General features: G+C 38.9%; 2 protein-coding genes across 4 annotated transcripts in view; one reads left to right on the forward strand and one right to left on the reverse strand.

Annotated features, from left to right (window-relative positions):
- LOC117299923 (methylmalonic aciduria and homocystinuria type D homolog, mitochondrial-like) overlaps positions 1–19,384 on the reverse strand; it is a 56,813-nt gene that overhangs the window by 7,186 nt on the left and 30,243 nt on the right. For all 3 annotated transcript variants that reach the window (XM_033783526.1, XM_033783527.1, XM_033783523.1), the window contains 5 exons: positions 18,895–19,024; positions 18,041–18,255; positions 15,898–15,997; positions 15,253–15,392; positions 13,749–13,835 (listed from right to left, as the gene is read on the reverse strand). In XM_033783526.1, the coding sequence (XP_033639417.1) occupies positions 13,749–13,835; positions 15,253–15,392; positions 15,898–15,997; positions 18,041–18,255; positions 18,895–19,024 (672 nt within the window). The remainder of the gene's footprint in view (positions 1–13,748; positions 13,836–15,252; positions 15,393–15,897; positions 15,998–18,040; positions 18,256–18,894; positions 19,025–19,384) is intronic.
- LOC117299921 (tripartite motif-containing protein 2-like) lies at positions 6,876–9,590 on the forward strand. The gene has a single exon (XM_033783521.1). The coding sequence runs from the start codon at positions 6,876–6,878 to the stop codon at positions 8,898–8,900; it is 2,025 nt and encodes a 674-aa protein (XP_033639412.1). The 3' UTR covers positions 8,901–9,590.

Here is a 19,384-nt window from a genome sequence, read left to right on the forward strand (position 1 = left end):
CATTATATTATGTACAGTTGAAGCATCTGACCATGGATGTCCAACTACCCCTTTAAGTAATTAAATAATATTTGCACAATACATGAAGTAAATAAAGATCATGATGTACTTAAAAGCGTAGCTGTTTTCTAATTATTGTTTATTAAACAAGTTTATAAAAAAACACTGTGGTAAAAACCTACAGTAACAAACATTTTACTAACAGTTTCTTGACAAGTAATTAATTTAAACATTCAATGACGTTTTGCTGGTAACCTTATTCAGGTGAGCATGACTCAGTTTTGCTTGGCAACTTTTTGTGCTAATAAATCAGCCAAGGTCAATTAACCACCCCTTTAAGCTCCACAGACAGAGCAGACATACCCCACAGGCATACTGGCCAAACTTTTATCAGGTACATTTGTATGTGCACACACAATGATAGCAACTATCTACTGTACAGATCTCAGTTAAATACTAAGGCAAGAATTTCCAAAGCACACATTACACTTTGATCGGACCAAGCAAGCACTGCGCTATGGGACTCTACAAATGCTGACTAGTCGAAAAATTGATACACTGCAATACACTAGACATAATCCCGGCAGTGTAGCACATGTCTGCAGCTGTGCAGCTGTGCGCAGTGCGAGTGTAGGCGTTTCAGAACTTGGTCATATCATGTAGGTAGATCGGTCAGTTGAAAACTGATAGCAGTAACTAAGGACTGCGTATACGCACAGTATGTGATCAGCAACTATAGTGTTATGTTAGAGATTCAATGGCATTGGGGAATTGCTTGTTTGGAATCTAAAGAAAAGTGGACAATAGCTGAGCTGGACTTTACTTGTGGAGTCATTGTTAGTGAAGGTACAGGGATTATTTGCTTAGAGATATATAGGAGAAGGACTGTTTAATCTTTAAGCATTCATGACTACATGTAGGTGTTTGACTCGATGGAATACAACCAAAGACCAAGGCTACAGTTGTAGGCTTACTTAGTTTACGGTAAGTTCACTCACATAAATATATTCAACTATGTATGAATCTTAAATATTACCATCTTAATTTAAGTAATACTTTGCAGTTCTACTGAGAGTCTTAGTTCTTTGGTTTTCAGGTTCAAGATCTGTCACAAGTTGAATGTGGTTGAGATTTGGTGTTACACAACGATTCTTCTATGCAAGTCACTACATAGTCAAGCTTTGAATTTTTTAATTTTTTTTTTAATACTCTTGTGTAAAATATACCGCCCACCTGTGGACCATGCACTATGTGTGGACCATGCACTATATTTGTCATGTCATAATGACGTTTATTTGACACAAGTCCAAAACCAGTGGATGATATCATGATATTGAATGTTCGGGCAATAGGAGAGTTGACTGTGCACTGTCTTGATGCATCCATCACACAAAATTACATTACAGGCTTGTATATTATGATATCTACATGAACCATTAAAAAGCACAGTGGATATATTCAATGATCAAACAGTAGGAGGGTTGACTGTATGCATTGATCACATGAATAACTTATTGCAGGCTGGCACAGTTTAAATCTATAATCTATCATTCAAAACACAGTGAATGATAATGAATGGTCAGACAGTAGGAGGGTTGACTGTGTTCTGTGTAGAACATAATACATATACTGTACTGCAGGCAAAGTTCATCATTCAAATAACTCCACCACAACTCTCAGCTCATTATAATGGTATTCACACCACATCAGTTTGTGACAACTCAACAAAAAAGAGGCACAACATCCTCTCACATCGCAAAACCGCACATACACAACTAACCAGATTGACTGTTTGGTTCCAAACACCAAACGGACAAACAATGTCTCCACTGATCAATTTTTTTCCTGAGCTATGAAAGTTATTTTTAGAACAACACTTTTCCAACAACGAACACACACGAAAATGAACAAAGGTGATTTCTGTGTAATTGACTTTCCTCTTCCTGATTCAAGTTTGTTTTCTTAAAGACACTGGACACTTGTGGTTGTTGTTTTGATATTTCTTAGGTAAAGAAGTTAGAGGGTTGGGAACATTTTGTTTTGGGGACTACATAAAGACCTAAAACTTTGTTCAAGAGGTTTGTACAAAAGAAATAACTTTCAAAAAGAATCTGATCATCTCTCTTCAGAGGTTAGATCACAATAATTCTGAGAAAGCTTCAAGGCTTAATTAAACTTGCAAAAAGAGAAGAAAATTCGTTACAATAAACTCAATATCAGTAATTTTTTCTTTAACATTTTGTCTCTTTCGGAAATAAGATCAAAACAATTCTGGGAAAGGCTTCAAGACTAAACTTAACCTTTAAAAACATGTATAAAAAAAATCATAACAAAAACAAAGCTATTTCAAGCAAGAGTGTCAGAAAAGCCAATTAAAATGTCATAAACATGAAACACGATTACAAACTCGGATCAGTAATTTTTTCTTGATATGTTTTGTAGACGTCGTCCCACAAGATTGGGCAGAGCATACAGCTCAAGATGCAATTACATGATATTTGATATTCCAACGAAATATAACAAAGCAATCAATCAGGGTTTATGACAGCTGTTTGCAACAGCTATACTGTTTTCAAATAATATTTATAATAACTATTGTGGTAGCCCTTAAATCCTGTCTGTTGTGAAATTCATGTCATTAAAAACAGGGAACTATTCTAATCAAATATCACCGAAATCACGTTTTGTAAATTAGAAAATAAATAAACAGATCCATTTTTAACATTCCAAAGTCTATGTTTAACTTGTTCTTTAATTAAATATGCACGTTGTGACATTTATGACGATCATAAACATCTTGGACTGTCAGACTAAATCTTGCGTAAAATCCAGTCAGGGTAATGCCTATCAGACTAGCTTAAAAGGGAAGGTACACGTTTGGTAATTCCTCAAAACAAATATTAACTTAAAAACTGACTCAGTAACAAGCATTGGAGAGCTGTTGATAGTATCAAACATTGTGAGAAACAGCTCCCATTGAAGAAGCATATATTTTGAGAAAGAAAAGAGGTAATTTTTCACTAAAATAATAAAAGACTTCTAGCTAGAAGTCTTTTATTCCTATCTGAAAGCACACAAATTCGTCCAACAAGGGTGTTTTTCTCTCATCATTTTCTCGCAACTTCGACGACCAATTGAGCTCAAATTTTCACAGGTTTGTTATTTTTGCATATGTTGAGATACACTAAGTGAGAAGACTGGTCTTTGACAATTACCAATAGTGTCTATTGTCTTTAAAGGGATACTTCAATGAGACAACAAAGGCAGTTGGCTTAAGCCCCCTGGTCACACACATGATGCCTTGGTGCTCTTAAAATGCTATGTAGCCAGTAGAAATTGACAACTTCCTCATAGGATGCCCTTTTACAAGTAGAAAATGCCTTGGTGCCCTTGCCCTTTGAAAAACGAGGCATACATTTACAGGCCTTGTGGTTTCATACTTGATATCTACATTTACTTAGGATTAAAACAATCAAACCGTTCCAAAAACCAAAGGTATACTTTGCCTTTAAAGGCAGCGGACACTATTGGTAATTGTCAAAGACCAGTCTTCCCACTTGGTGTATCTCAACATATGCATAAAATAACAAACCTGTAAAAACTTGAGCTCAATTGGTCGTCGAAGTTGCGAGATAATAATGAAAGAAAAAACACCCTTGTCACACGAAATTGTGTGCTTTTAGATGGTTGATTTCGAGACCTCAAATTCTTAATCCGGGGTCTCGAAATCAAATTCTTGGAAAATTACTGCTTTCTTGAAAACTATGTCACTTCAGAGGGAGCCCATTCTCACAATGTTTAATACTACGAACCTCTACCCATTACTCGTTACCAAGTAAGGTTTTGTGCTAGTAATTATTTTGAGTAATTACCAATAGTGTACACTTGCCTTTAAAGGAAGTGAAACTCCTATACTTGTGCCTTCAAGGGCAAGTAGCTAAGGGCGTTATATTGACCAGCTGTGACCACCGTAGTCACGCATATAATTATCCGTTCCCTTTATTTCTTCAGATCTCTAATCAATCTTGTTATTCCTTTCTGTAATTTGGCTGCGGTGAAGATAGATCGGTAGATAAAAAGAACGTCTCGTTCTTTAGGGAAATTAAAGGGATGGCATGTCACTGGCAGGTTTTTTTTTAGACATGAACTTATGCTCCTCTGAAAATGTCTAGATTGTACAATGTAGGATGGAGGATGGAGGGAAACGTGCATTAAGTTCACCACAAAGAAGGTTTAAAAGCCACTCTTGGTATTATCAGGGGTCAGAGTAATTACTAATGAAAAAGTCTGACACTTGGATTTCAAGGGTACATGTATGTTGAAATGATGCCACTTTTACTGTTTAGTAACCCGTGGGGTTAAAGATTCCAAGGAGCTTTTGGAAACAGTATCCAAAGCACTAGAGAAGTTGACCAATGAGCAGGATTTCCTGATTTAGTTATGGCCGACATAAAGCGTCTGAATTCAGCCAATAGTTTGAACAATCTCATCCTTGTATTATAAAGGGAAGAAGTAAGTCCGGTAATTACTCAAAATAATTATTAGCATAAAACCTTATTTGGTTGACGAGTAATGGAGAGCTAATGATAGTATAACAAAAATTGAAAAACGTGTCCCTCTGAAGTTAAGTAGTTTTATGAAAGAAGTAATTTTCCACAAATTTGTTTTGAGACCCCAGAATTAGAAATTCTAGTCTAGTAAACGTTTTGAGAGCCTACAAGCCTTCCAATTGAATATTGTGTTTTTTTTACCAAAAATTTCAATCCGTGATTCCCTTTTGTTAAGAAAACACTGTCAGCAGCGCATTTAAAATAATTTCCTCATAAAATGAGGGTTACGATCACAACAACAGCATGTAATTGCTACATGTAAATACTACAGTGCAAAGTTGAGTCATCAATATAAACCAACCACAACTCAATAATTTCAACCAATAAATCAAATCCATACAAATGAAATCAAAACGACTTTGGAAACTTTGCATACCATTCCCATGAGAAAACATAATCTGAACAACTTAATTACTTTTCGGTGACTAAGCCGCCGAGGAAAACAACATTCCTCTCCTGAGTTTTCCTAATAATCTTTTATTGCTTATCAGATGAACTATAAATACAAACGGTTTGACGTGCAGAGGGGAAAATAAACTGAAACCATTGTCGTGAATTTTAACGACAATCTTTAGTGCGTGTGGTCAAAGTATACAAAGCAATTAGAATGGCATTTGGACTGTGTACATACTGTGTACATACTGTTAAAAGTTTGTACCAACCAAGTGTCTACTTCCGTGGTAGTGCCCAGTAGGTAGGGTCGCATTTAATGGGGGGGGGGGGGGGGGGGGGGGGGGGGAGTGGGGATATAAAAACAATTCTAGGGAGTCAATTCTGGCAAAGTTTCTGCTTGCCATTTTCTTAAAAAAAACAACACTTTTCAGCACATTTTTCAATGAAAGTTATAATTAATTTTTTTTAAAGATAATCTGGCGGTTGAAAAACAAATAAACTGTCTGTGTGTAAAATTAATGGAAAAATAGTTTTAAAAAAAACATGGAATTGATCACATTAAAACTACAATACTAGAAGTCTTGATTTCAAACGGAGAGGGGAGGGGGTTGGGGTTGGCTTGGATGGCCTAAATTATGCCATTGAGTAGTGGTGCGTATATGTACAATTTACTATGCATGCATACATCACACAAATATGACTTCATATGTCAATCCCACAAAGTGCTTTGCTGTATATGCTAAAACTCATTCAACTGAAAGAAGTGCCCCAAGCCCTGTAATTTGTTATGACCAAGCTGTATCTCTACATTAAGGAAGCTTTTTTTCTTTGATTGTTATATTATTTTCTTGCAATTTCGATGACCCAGTGAGACAACACTCTCACAGATTTGTTATTGTGCGCAAATTTTGAGATACACCAAGTGAGGATACCAGTCTTTCACAAAATACCAAAAGTATTCCCTGTCCTCTTGTATATTTGTTTACCTGCCGTTTCGGTACAATAGAAATGTGATTACATTTTCATTTCACTTCTCATGGGTTTCTGTTTTGGAAACATTGAAATTGATGAAGTGCGACTGCTGTACTCAATTACAGTTTCATAATATGGCTTGGGAATAGTGCAAAGTCTGTCACAGTAAAGTCAACATTAAAGGCAGTGGACACTATCGGTAATTGTCAAAGACTAGCCCTCACAGTTGGTGTAACTTAACATATGCATAAAATAACAAACCTGTGAACATTTGAGCTCAATCGGTCATCGAACTTGCGAGATAATAATGAAAGAAAAAACACCCTTGTCACACGAAGTTGTGTGCGTTTAGATGGTTGATTTTGAGACCTCAAGTTCCAAATCTGAGGTCTCGAAATCAAATTCGTGGAAAATTACTTCTTTCTCGAAAACTATGGCCTTCAGAGGGAGCCGTTTCTCATGTTTTATACCATCAACCTCTCCCCATTTCTTGTCACCAAGAAAGGTTTTATGATAATAATTATTTTGAGCAAATTACTTTGTGTAAGAGTAAAAATATAATATACTTAATCCCCATTACAAATTTAACATCTATTAAATCAAAAGCCAAACAAAATTGTTAACGTCATGAACTTGGAAACAGCTGGTCATGAAAAGACTGAGTATACATTGTCTAATACACATCGGTGTAAGGGAAAACAAAAAATACATACTATACAATTTAGAGGTAACAAACATGTTCATGTGTCAGGTTAGGGTAAGCACAACAAAAGATTAAAGATTTAAGTAACGGCTAAAAATCCATGAAGAGGATTCCAAGAGAGGATTAGGGTTAATCTGGCAAACTATTAGGATTAACTTTGCTTTAATGGTTATCATTTCAGGTTGCAGTGAATCAAAATGGATGACAGTGAGACAGTCGTAGACTCTAACGGAGCGGCTCATCAGGATCTAGGAGTCAAGATGAAACCACCTCCTGAAGGCCCCGAGCCTGAGGTCAAGATGAGGAAGTCGGACAAGAAGGCAATGAAAAACTTTGACAAGCTTCACGAGGAGATCTCAAAGAGGGAGCGAGACTTAGAGGTCAACGTGGAAGCCACTCGCCAAGAGGTCCAGGCATGTTTCAGACATTGCTACCAGAAACTCAAAGATCGGGAGGACCTCCTTCTGGCGAAGCTTCATCACGAGCACCGACGGTTGAAACGCTCCATGCTGGCGCCAAAACGGATGGCCGTTAACGTCAATCATACGTGTCTAAACGGTGGAATGGGAACAATAACCGAATGTGATTCTGCAGGACCTGATGGAAATAAAAACGGCATTGATGTGGTAGCCGAGACAGAACACAATGGAAACAATACCGGCAGAGCAGACTTTGAGAAGATGATCTCAGAAATAGATAAAGCACTTGAATTAGCGAAGACTCCTTTCCACTTCTCTCGCGCCGATAAAAGCATTGTACGCCAGTTCGATACATTTGTTGATCGTCTGGGAATGGTTTACCTCGGCGACGCAGACCCTTCTAGGAGCATCGTCAATGCCCACCCAGCTCTTGTTCTCGCCGAGAACACAGCAAAAGTTAAAGGGTTAAATCAAAAGGGGGAGGAGTGTAAAGGAGGAGGGGCAGATATCTGCGCGAGGTTACAGGACCCAGAGGGCACTTTTACGCAATGCAAGGTAATAGATTGTCTCAATGGAGTTTATAAAGTCAGCTACGTCCCGGAGAATGTTGGGAACCACCTACTACATGTGACCATGAGTGGGGATCCGATTCGGAATAGTCCATTAGAGGTTGGGGTGAAACCAGTTCGCCTCGTCCCGAGTAAGGCCATTATCGCTGGGAACTGCACTGTGGCTATGGAGATGCCGAGGGAATACCACCTCTCAAACGGAGATGGTAAGGATCCAAGAAGAACTCAGAAGCTTTCTCTTCAGAGTCTTAAAATTTCTATTTCCGATCCTGAAGGAAAAGACGTCGAGGGGTTCGTAACTGGAAGTGTTAAACGACGAGGAGTCATCTGTACGTATACCTTAAAGTACATCCCAAAGGTTCCTGGATTCTATGAGATGAAAGTAAGTCGATTGGGAAAGGACGACATCCTGCTTGCTCAAACTGTGATTCCAGTTGGCGAGAAAGAGCAGATTGGAAGCCGAGGGAAGGGTAAGGGTCAGTTTGATAATCCAACGGATATAGTTCTGACTTCTGATGGAGATCTGTTGGTTGCGGACACTGTTGAGAACGAACGCCTTCAATGCCTGACCCCAGACGGCCAATTCAAACATGAGATCAAGTTCCTTGGACAAGAACCTATCCTTCTTGCAGTAAATCAAACAAACATCATCGCCTTGTTACTCAACAAGAAGCGTGTGAGGATCTTAACTCTCGAAGGCGGACAGGTTGTAGAGTTCGGTCACGATGGCTTCGTGCAACCGTATGGAATCGCCATCAATTCTGAAAACAAAGTCTATGTCAGCGATCGAGGAGCTCACTGTCTGTTCATCTTCACCTTGGAAGGGACGCTCTGGCGACAGATCGGGAAGCATGGATCAGGTCCTGGCGAGTTCGACTTCCCAAACTACATCTTCATCGATCCTAGCGACATGGTCTTCGTCACGGAGGCCAAAAACAACCGCGTCCAGATCTTTAAGGGAACTGGCGAGTACATGAAGGAGCTGAGGTCCTCAGACAAGCTCTCTCAACCTGGAGCGGTCGTGGCGACATGTAGTGGCTACCTCCTCGTCCATAATGAGTCTGACAACCGCGTCCAGATTCTGAACTTAGACACTGGACGTTTCACTGGGCAGGTCCTTGTGGATCTGATTGCCCCGTACACTCGAAGGATTGCTGTTACGAGGACGGGTTTCCTTGTGGCCTTGGACATGAGTAGTCACTGCTTGTGGAGGTATCCTATTCCATATGAATGATTAATACCATGCAAAGACAGGCGTCCAGGTTTCATATTTTGCCCTATGGCCTTTGTAAAATTTTAAATGTGAAAACAATATTACTCAGCACTAGTATTGTTCTCACATTTGGAACAACTACTACAATGCATGTGCTATTACAAAAACTATAAATATTTAATATGAAAAAGAAAGTATTCAGAACTATGTAAAAAACGAGAGTGGTAAATTATCAATAAAATATCTTTAAATTCTTTAAATTACGTGCATTGTTTTTATCAAACGGTACTTCTGCTGGAAGAAGCTAACATTTGACCTTGCATTCAAACTTTTGGTCCAGACTGCCCCACAGTTTTGAAAAAACCTAGGGAGAACCCTGTTACACAAGATTTCTTCCAAAAAATTGAATTTCAGGTTGCACCCAAGGTCAAGACCACGACCCAATTTTGTAAATGTTTGACTCCACAAAATGCCAGACAGTGTTATTTGTTGAAGTAAAAGGAAATATTGCTTGAAAGTTTATGCTAAGCAAAAACGAGCAAGACACCGGTCACCGGTAACCTTATTCTGTGATTTAGCAGATGAAACTTGGCCAAATTCATTGGAGAAGCACGCTGGTATAATATTACTTCCCTGTTACTCAGATTGCATACAAATCTATTTGTGTATTTGAAAATCTATTTACTGTATATAATCATACGGTACCGAAATTGACCATTTGAATTCATACTTTCATTTAGTGTGTGGGGGGGGGGGGGGGGGGGGATGTAGGGAGGTAAATGGAAAATGATAGTCATGAGGCAAGTTTACTTGAAAATGAAACGGTTGCAAATGGATCTAGGTAATCCGGGGAAAAACCATTTTCTCACGTGATAATTTCTATCCAGGTCGAAGGTCCAGCTTACTTTCGGATGATATTTTGAATTGACGTTAACTTAAAGATACACATGTACATAATAGGGCCATACACCGTGTACATGTACTATACATTAGTTCCTGTTAACCCAAGACCTTTGCTATTCTAGAGCAGTGTCTTACTAACTAGACCACCAAAGTTGCCCAGTAGCTAGAGGCAGTTCTACATGTAATACTATATGATTGGGTACCACAACAATGTTTTAAAATATCAACAGTTCCTTCATTTTGAAAAGGGCGCTTCCATTTGAAATATAAAAGTCTACATTTGGTAATTACATGTTTAGGGTAAACTTGTAGAGTACATGTGATTACCAAGAGTACGTACACACTGCCTTTAAAATGCAAATTTTAATAAAATGGGAATTAGCATTATTTATTTAAGGAGATTAAGTGATTTGTTTTTAAGCTTTTCTGAAAACACACGTGTTTATCTGATTAATGTTCTCATCCCTGTACATGTAAGGGCCTAGAATTTCAAAATTTCATCTTTGAGAGGGACAGGCCATTTTTATTTTGCAAAGGCAGCTTCCATTGAAAATATTAAAGTCTATTATTGCCCTGTTGCCCCAAATACATGTAAGGGCCTAGAATTTCAAAATTTCATATTTGAGAGGGCAAGGCCATTTTTATTTTGCAAAGGGAGCTTCCATTGAAAATATTAAAGTCTATGGGAAGAATTTCAAGGGGCAACAAGGCAAAGAGCAGGGCAACGAAGGCCATGGTCTTCTTATCGTATATTTCCAGGCTTGCTGATATGGGGGTTTTAAAAATTATTTGAATTAATAAGTTGTCCGCAAATATGTTTTCTGATATGGGCTCATCTTTGATGCAATTATAAAATGTATCAGGGGTTAATACTTTCTGTACATAATATATTAAATGTTTGGGTGTACTACATTGAATCGTTCAGAATTGTGTATTTTTTACCACTTCACTCAAAAGTTCTAAAACTCAGTATTCATGTAAAATACTCATAAAACATTTTCTAACTTTGTGTAATATGTATAATTTATTTGATGAACAGATGAAAATAGTGTAAGCAGCTGAAAGAACAAGCGGCTCGTAGGAATGTCCAGACCTTTTCCAATAATTGGAACAGACGAGCTGTAAACACACAGGTGGTTTACATTACAGCGCTGCAAAACATGAACCAATTACATCTGCCCAATAAACTACAAGTACAAATCTGCTAAGCGCAGAGTTTTGCAGATATGGAGCCAAATTTCATAGGGCTGCTAAAGCACAACAAAAACATGCCAGAACCAGAATACGCTTACGAGCAGAACCGAGATTACTAAAGGGTCTGGGTACTTTTTGTAGGACACAAAACACAATTTTGGTGACTATGTTTAAAGGCAGTGGACACTATTGGTAATTACTCAAAATAATTATTAGCGTAAAACCTTTCTTGGTGACGAGTAATGGGGAGAGGTTGATGGTATAAAACATTGTGAGAAATGGCTCCCTCTGAAGTGCCATCGTTTTCGAGAAAGAAGTAATTTTCCACGAATTTGATTTCGAGACCTCAAGTTTAGCACTTGAGGTCTCAAAATCAACTTTCTAAACGCACACAACATGTGACAGGGGTATTTTTTCTTTCATTATTATCCCGCAAGTCCGATGACCGATTGAGCTCAAATGTTCACAGGTTAGTTATTTTATGCATATGTTGAGATACACCAACTGTGAAGGCTAGTCTTTGACAATTACCAATAGTGTCCACTGCCTTTAAACTCATTTCTAAAAAACAACAGCACCTCAGCAAGTCATATTTTAAGGGAAGCTTTCTTCCATCATTCTTCAAACTCTTTAAACCTCAAGCTTAACGTAAATGTATGGACATTGTGTGCTGTGTATTGTTTACGACTGGTCAACTGATTATTCGCGCTAAGCAGTTTATTTTGTTGAACATTAATTTATGTTTAACAGCTGAGGGAAATTAATTAAATTGTTGTTATATCAAGATTATTTGCTGTAATCTTGTTTGCCAGTACTAACAGATTCAGAAATATTTCTGATTGGGGTTTGGTTTTCCTATGGATTAAAATAAATATTGAATGATCATTCATGTTGATTAAAAATATATATCAGAAAAACCTGACATGCTTCGTAAAGTTTATTTTTGTGTTCTATTCAAAAATTAGATTATTGTAAAGGTTTGTAGGAAAATATAGACAGGATTTGATAAAAGGGTGTTTAAAGTTGCTGGAAATTTAGAAACTGGGTTATACAAAATTACAGATAAAAAATGGTGTCCAATAAAACAGGTTTCCAAAACAGGGGGCAAGGCCATTTTTAATTTGCAAAGGACACTTCCATAGGTTACACATTATGCCATACACCGTAACATGTAGGCCTCTTTCACAGTGATACTCATTGACCAACTGGATTTTTGATGTAATTACGCATTTGATTGTTTTCGTATGGATTAATTTTCATAATTTTATTTTTTTACTGGAATTGATTGTGTTAAATTGTTGTGCACTCTCAAACAGGCTGGTCCTGGAGAGAGCGCAATAATAAGTTCATCAAATTATCGTTATCATTATGTGCTGAAAACAATGAAAAAGCACTTTTTTCAGCCAATGATAACCTGTCAAGCGCGAGCAGTCAATTAAATGGGTCTATTGGAAAATCTTAGAGTAAAGCCTGGTTTATACTTCAGAATGCGAATTGAATTTGAAGTGAATTTGACGTCACAACTCTGTTCTTGCAGCGGTATTCGCAAGTGAGTTGAGCAGAGTTCAACTGCTGCGAATAATCTGTTGCCAAATTGTGACGTCAACATTTGCTTCGCATTCGCATTCGCAGGAAGTAGGAACCAGAAACCCTTAATGGGGGGCCCAAGACCAGGCCATGTAATTCCAGGCAGGGAATTTGATGTGATTTACCTTATAGTCAAACCAGTACGGACTAAGGTGCCTACAAAATGCTAATCGTTTGGGTTAATTTATAGGAAAGCATTTAAGGTTTGCCAAGTTACTTACAGGTGCACAACTAAAAAATACCCCAACACTACCAAAACACACTCAGGCCGTGTCCGAAACGACGACTTCGGCTACAGCTACAGCTAGATCGCGCGCGTCTGCCTATTCTTCAACACTGGTAGACGCGCTGATCTAGCCGTAGCTGTAGCTGAAGTCGTCGTTTCGGACACGGCCAAAGACTCATTGGGAAATCATAATGACATGTATATTCCTATAGCGATGGATTACAACTTTGAACAAACTTCAAGAGCAGATCACTGTGATAAAAAAAGTCTGCCATGTTTCTTAGCAACAGTTTAGAACTATGATGCAACCAGCAGTAGTTTACTATGTGAATACATACTTATCACAGACAGGCCCTTACCCAATGTTTAATTAACTTTTATGGCCAATTGGCATAAAGGTACACAGAACGGCCAACCCTAACACTGATTTTCTATTGGAAGGCAAGGCAGTGCAAACAAAACGTTACCTTGTATGTTTGTATAGTCATCAGTATGTTTGTATATGTGAGTTTACGCGGGCCGCACTTGGTTCTTCACTCAACTATGGTGTCGTATGTCGTATGGATATAATACAGAAAAAAACTACTTTTTGAGACCTGATAAAAATTGTGTACACTTGTGCTCACCAAATCGAAAAACACAATTGAATACCAAGACCCTCGTGTGCTAATACCCAAATTTTGAACCACCGCTAGTGACCGAAATGTAAAAATATGCCATGTAGGACAGTTGGTGTAACCAGACACCAGGAAGCAGTAGGGAGAATATTCAAGAGCCAAGACATCATTTGGGTGGGATATTAGATGCATCAAACCATTCATTTGTGCACTTTTAAACCTAAATGTTGTTGTTGTTGGGGGGGGGGCAGGGCAAGGGTTCTGAGCTGTAGTCCTTCTGCCCATCTCTGGTTACAACACTGAAGGGGCGGGGAAGGGGATGATATATTAATTGGTACTCACCGCTTGACCTGATGATGGATCGATGAAGTCTGCCCAATAGCCGGCCTCTGTAAGGACTTGACACATTTCCTTTGCACTCTCGATGAACTGTTGTCAAAGATACAGAATAAAAAAAAATTAAAAAAACTACTGAGAATAAATGGCCCGATGAATAACGGCACTGGACACAATTGGTAATTACTCAAAATAATTATTAGCATAAAACCTTACTTGTTAACGAGTAATGGGGAGCTGTTGTTAGTATAAAACATTGTGAGAAACGGCTCCCTCTGAAAAAAACATAGCTTTTAAGAAAGGGGACATTTCTTACTCAAATAGTAAAAGACTTTAGACCAGAGGCGTTTTTTAGGCATCTGAAATCACACACATTTATGCAACAAGGGTGTTTTTTTTCTTTCATTATTCTCTTGCAACTTCGATGACCAATTGAGTCCAAATTTTTACAGGTTTGTGACAGCAAGTGAGAATACAATTACCAAGGTTGTCCAATTCTTTTGAAGTGCACTTGATCTTTAAAACTGTTTCGATCATTGTTTATGCACTGGAAGTGAGTGATTGCTAGAACTTTATAAACAATATATTTTACCTTAAGTTCCTGATAACATTTTCTTGTTTTTAAACTCTAAAATAAAACGCTAACAATTGACTTAAAATACAATGGTTTTGATGGGGAAGGATAAGCAAATGAAACCAAAGAAAAAGGAATCATTTCTCGAGAGAAAAGAAAACCTTGTCTCACTTCCTTAAAAATGTTTTGTTATTTTCATAACAATGTGAAATATAGTTTCTGGAGGTTTGCTAAAAGTGGCCAATAGAGGGCGCCATACATAAAACACAGGAAAACCATAATAAATAGAATAAAGACAATTCTAAGCTCAATTCGAATCCTGGTCATGACAATTGTGCCCTTGAGCAAAGCATTTAACCATAACTGCTTCCCTTGAGCAAGGCAGTTTCATAGCGCTGCTAAGCACAAAAATTTGCTTAGCCTGAAATATCTCCCTTGATAAAAATAGGAATGCCAACCAAATTTCCACATGGTTTTCAGGACAAGCAAACACCAGTTGAATACCAGTTAAGAGCTACATGCAACAAATGGAAATTTGGTTATCAAGGAAGAAATTTCATGCTAAGCACGCTTAGCAGCTCTATGAAATTGGGCCCAGCATGCACCTCATAACATGGCTAGTACTCGGAAGGTAGCACTGTGCACAGCAGCCGATTTTCAAGAAACGCTAGGATTAATCCTATCTCGAGTTAGGACGAGTAACCCCTCCTAACTAAGGATGGGTTCAAAGCGTCCTACGTCTACGGATACGGAACTGAACTCGTCCTAAGTCCTAAAAATAATCCTAAGTTAGGAAGAGTTTGGAGAAATTGATGGCTGGTGACAGTTAGGTGTAGCTCTCATCTTGAAGTGCACTTGTGATGTTAGCTGATATCTCATTTTTAAAATTTTGTTTGTAAGTAGAAATATTTTCAAAAAGATGATATATATTCTTACCGTTTCCAGGAGTTGATTTCTCTCCTCTTCTACTTCGTTGCTCCAACCCGTCATGTTGTTTCTTGTCCTCTGACACAACGTTACAACTGTGAATTTATCAGTACTTTCTATACTAATCCCGGGAAACAAATTCAAGAACTCTGCAGGGAAAGAATTTGCAAAGAAATATTTTGGCGTAATCATAGGATCTCTATATGTTCAGCAATCGCTCTTAAAATTAATGGCAATACAAATTTACTTGGTTATGAAGTACAGCAGATTTCGATAGTTTAAAGCATTTTGAGAATCATTTCACTTTCAAGTAATGCGGTTATAGGAAAACATATTAGTTTTTATCCACCAAAACTTGAATCTAAAAAAAGAAAATTCAGACAACATAAAATTCTGTTTACTTCTAAGAAAAACCTAAGTTGTCCTTTTTCAACTCCGGGTTTCTCTGTGGCAACAATATTTTCAGGGAAAGCGATCACTCAAGAAACTTCAGAAAGTCGCGAAAAATAAAAAACCACAGGTAGAGGTGCTAATCAAACGGCACTTAATTTGCCCATTATGTTGGATTTTGTTGTAGTGAGAAAGGATCCCAGTAAAACCACTCAAGGGCAACGAGATTATCAAACGTGTCTTTGCAGTGGCCGATATTCTTACCTTTCCTAAGGTTTTCAGGACAGTCCTGTGAAATGCACTCGAGAGCTTCAGGATGGTTTCTTAGCTCTTCTATTTGCTTCGTGATGTCATCATCTTGCGACTGTGACAACATAAAAATACCAATAAACATAAATATCACTATTTCATTGACTGTAATGAGCAGTGTGGATCAAATAAAGAAAGCCATCTAGTAGGGTGTGGAGAGACAGTCTAGGGAGGTGAAGGGTTGTGTATCTATGTTTCTTTTTTATGGGGGGCAACCCTGCGGAATAACGGTCGGCTCTTTCACACTTGGGTAGTGTCATATCCTATTTATTTTTCACTTTCATTAGACAAACATGATCTAGGTTGTGAATGGCCTAAGATGCATGATGTAATAGTGTTTTAGATGAGTTATTCCCAAGTGCATGTTATAAAAATGTAGATTTACAAATAAAGTTGTTGAAGTCTATCACAGAGTTTGAGTCCATTTTCTACATACAACAGATAGCTTTGCCCCTGATATTCCCGGTGTGGCGGTTTCAACTTTCCGCCGTGTTCAGTTTTCCGAATGACCAAATACGGTAACATTACGTCATGTGATGCCTGCGCACAGCAAGCAAAAGTAGTCAATTTTTAGTGCTGTATTGAGTCATCCGAGTAACTCTCCGGTAGCTGTAGTCATGGCGGCGTCCACGAGTACAACGAGCGGCAAACGCGTGGATCGTATGAGAGAATTTGGTGTGGCACAAGCAGTGTGACCTGCTTACAGCTGTTCGCATGAATATGTGTAAAGATGGGGCAAGAGAATGTGACTAAACAGAAAAGAATCGTAATAATACACAATTTGGGGTCACTGAGAGAACTACAGTACTCGCCAGGGTACTCGCGGCTGTATTTTTGTCTGGCTACGTCACCCGGAAAACTGAACACGCCGGAAAGCTTAAACCGTTCCAACAACGTGGTGAAATGTCCGGCTACGTCACCCGGAAAACTGAACACGGCGGAAGACTGAAACCGCCACACCGGCAAATCCCAGAGAAATAGCCACCCATGCTCTGTAGGAGGTGTGAGGTGTAAAACCCTGGTGTATTATTGAAACATGCAGCTGGACTCCCATGGAATAGGGGTCTAGGCAAAGCCAGCGCGAAAGTGCATCAGGGTATCCCATGGAATGATTGTGTCCAGCAGTTTTGCAAAGCAAAAAATTTAGACTGACTTTTTTTGTGCAAACTGAATACCAATATCGTGTCGCAAATCATGATTTTTGCGTAGCAACCGATACATTTTCTGTAGTATTTTGCTCTGCTAAACTAGGGAAATCATTGGCTGTAACTGTATTGGTAATAAAACTCCTCAGGATAATAATAATAACAACCAGTTTTTGTATTGTGCTTTCCACACCTGAAAGTTGTCTCAAAAAGCGCTTCCAACATTATTACCCCTGGTCACTGGGCCTTTTTTCATTCCTTAAAGACAGTGGACACTATTGGTAATTGTCAAAGACCAGTCTTCTCACTTGGTGTATCTCAACATATGCATAAAATAACAAACCTGTGAAAATTTGAGCTCAATCGGTTGTCGAGTTTGCGAGATAACAATGAAAGAAAAAACACCCTTGTCACACGAAGTTGTGTGCTTTCTGATGCTTGATTTCGAGACCTCAAATTTTAAACTTGAAGTCTCGAAAGCAAATTCGTCTAAAATTACTTCCTTCTCGAAAACTGCGTCACTTCAGAGGGAGCTGTTTCTCACAATGTTTTATACCATCAACCTCTCCCCATTACTCGTAAGCAAGAAAGGTTTTATGATGATAATTATTTTGAGTAATTACCAATAGTGTCCACTGCCTTTAAACCATCTCAGCTCCCTGGGGAGTATACAGCATGTGCAACAATGGGCTACTAAGCTAAACCAACCACAAGAACAATCTCTGCCCTCAGAGTATCCATTTAGGTGGGAGAAGCTCGGTGGGAGAAGCAATTGTAGTTAAGTGCCTCGCTGAAGGACACAAGTGTCACGACCGGGACTCTGCTGAACAGAATCAGCAGAGCTTGAGTTCGGTGCCCTTATCTACTAGGCCAAGACACCCTATGGATAATAGATACAGTGTGAAAAGGGGCGTTGCACATTTCCATGAAAATATAAAAAGTATTAAACAAACCTCTGCGACAGTGTTCACAAATTGCGACAGGATGCTGGCGTGACGATCTTGAGGTAAGGATTTCGTTAAAATATCTGGAACTCTACGTGCTACCGGCACGTACGAGGTGTTATTGAGTCCTGTGTTACCGGGGAGAGGGAACCGTGGATTGACGGGGCCGAGGGGACCAAGGTCTTTGTCGGAAATACTTGAAGAGCCGACGGTAAATTGGTAATCTGTCGGTGAGAGGAAAGTCAGGTATTTAATGATCAAACTAAATACATCAACTGAAGCCGTTTTCACGAGAGAACCAAAAGGTTTCTTCCATCATTTTGGGACCAGGTGTCTGTCCCAAAGGTAGCCTTTAATCAAGGCGCACAAGATGTCACGCATAAAAAAACACCAGCGCGAGCGGCGAAGCCGCAAAGCGGTTTTACTCGTTTATCTAATCAGTTGTTCAATGCACCTCGTGTGTGTTGCCCTCAACACGTGACTTTTTAGTGCACCATTATGTGTGTGTGGGTAATGCGCGTGCACATAGCGTGTGATCTATGGTAATTGTGTCTCCTTATTGGCCAACAACTCATCACCCTCATGCATTATGCATTACATTTCTCCCACCAAAATCTGTGGCAAAAAGTAAAGAAAAACATAAGCCCCCAAAACGAGTTGCTAAAGGCGCTTTGCGGCTTCGCCGCTCGCACTGGTCTTTTTTCGTGCGTGATATCTAGATTCGTGCTTGACATCTGGGGGTGCCGCGTGCGCCTTGACTGGCAGTAAATATTGGACCAATCAAATGACAAGAATCTATAAAATCAGCTAAGTGAAATTGGGCCCAGTTATCAAGATTTGATGTATCCATATAAGTTATGTACCTTCTCCAGCTTGCCTCCCTTCAGCACCACTATAAGACAATGTAACATGACTGCTGGAGACAGAGGCTACTCGCTGCTGTAATGCCTTCAGACCGGGCAGGTAACTCACAAGGCGAGTCCTGCTCAAAAGCTGCAAAGAGAATCAGGAAAGCATTAAATATTGCGAATTTTTAGTTTCTAACCCCCAAAAATTTAAGCAGGGGGCAGCGTGTTGTGTCGTGGCCGAGAGGTCTGGTTGAATTATATGCTTAAGTTTTCACATGTGCAAGTTTTAAGATGCAAAAAACAGTTAATGGCTTGACGTTTTGACAGTGTATTCAACTGAAACCGAATCCTGGTCGTGACACTTGTGTCCTTGAGCAAGATACTTTACTATAATTGCTTCTCTTCACCCAGGGGTATAAGTGGGTACCTGCGAGGGTAGAGGTTGATATTGTGAATGAAAAGCTTTCGGAGCGCCACGGCAGCTCAGGGCTGTATACTCCCTAAT

The sequence above is a fragment of the Asterias rubens genome, chromosome 15, assembly GCF_902459465.1.
Source record: "Asterias rubens chromosome 15, eAstRub1.3, whole genome shotgun sequence".
NCBI classification, from domain to species: domain Eukaryota; kingdom Metazoa; phylum Echinodermata; class Asteroidea; order Forcipulatida; family Asteriidae; genus Asterias; species Asterias rubens.

What these genes read in the sequence shown, in the direction of transcription:
- LOC117299921 (XM_033783521.1), top strand. Translation starts at nt 6,876, where the DNA reads ATGGATGACAGTGAGACAGTCGTAGACTCTAACGGAGCGGCTCATCAG.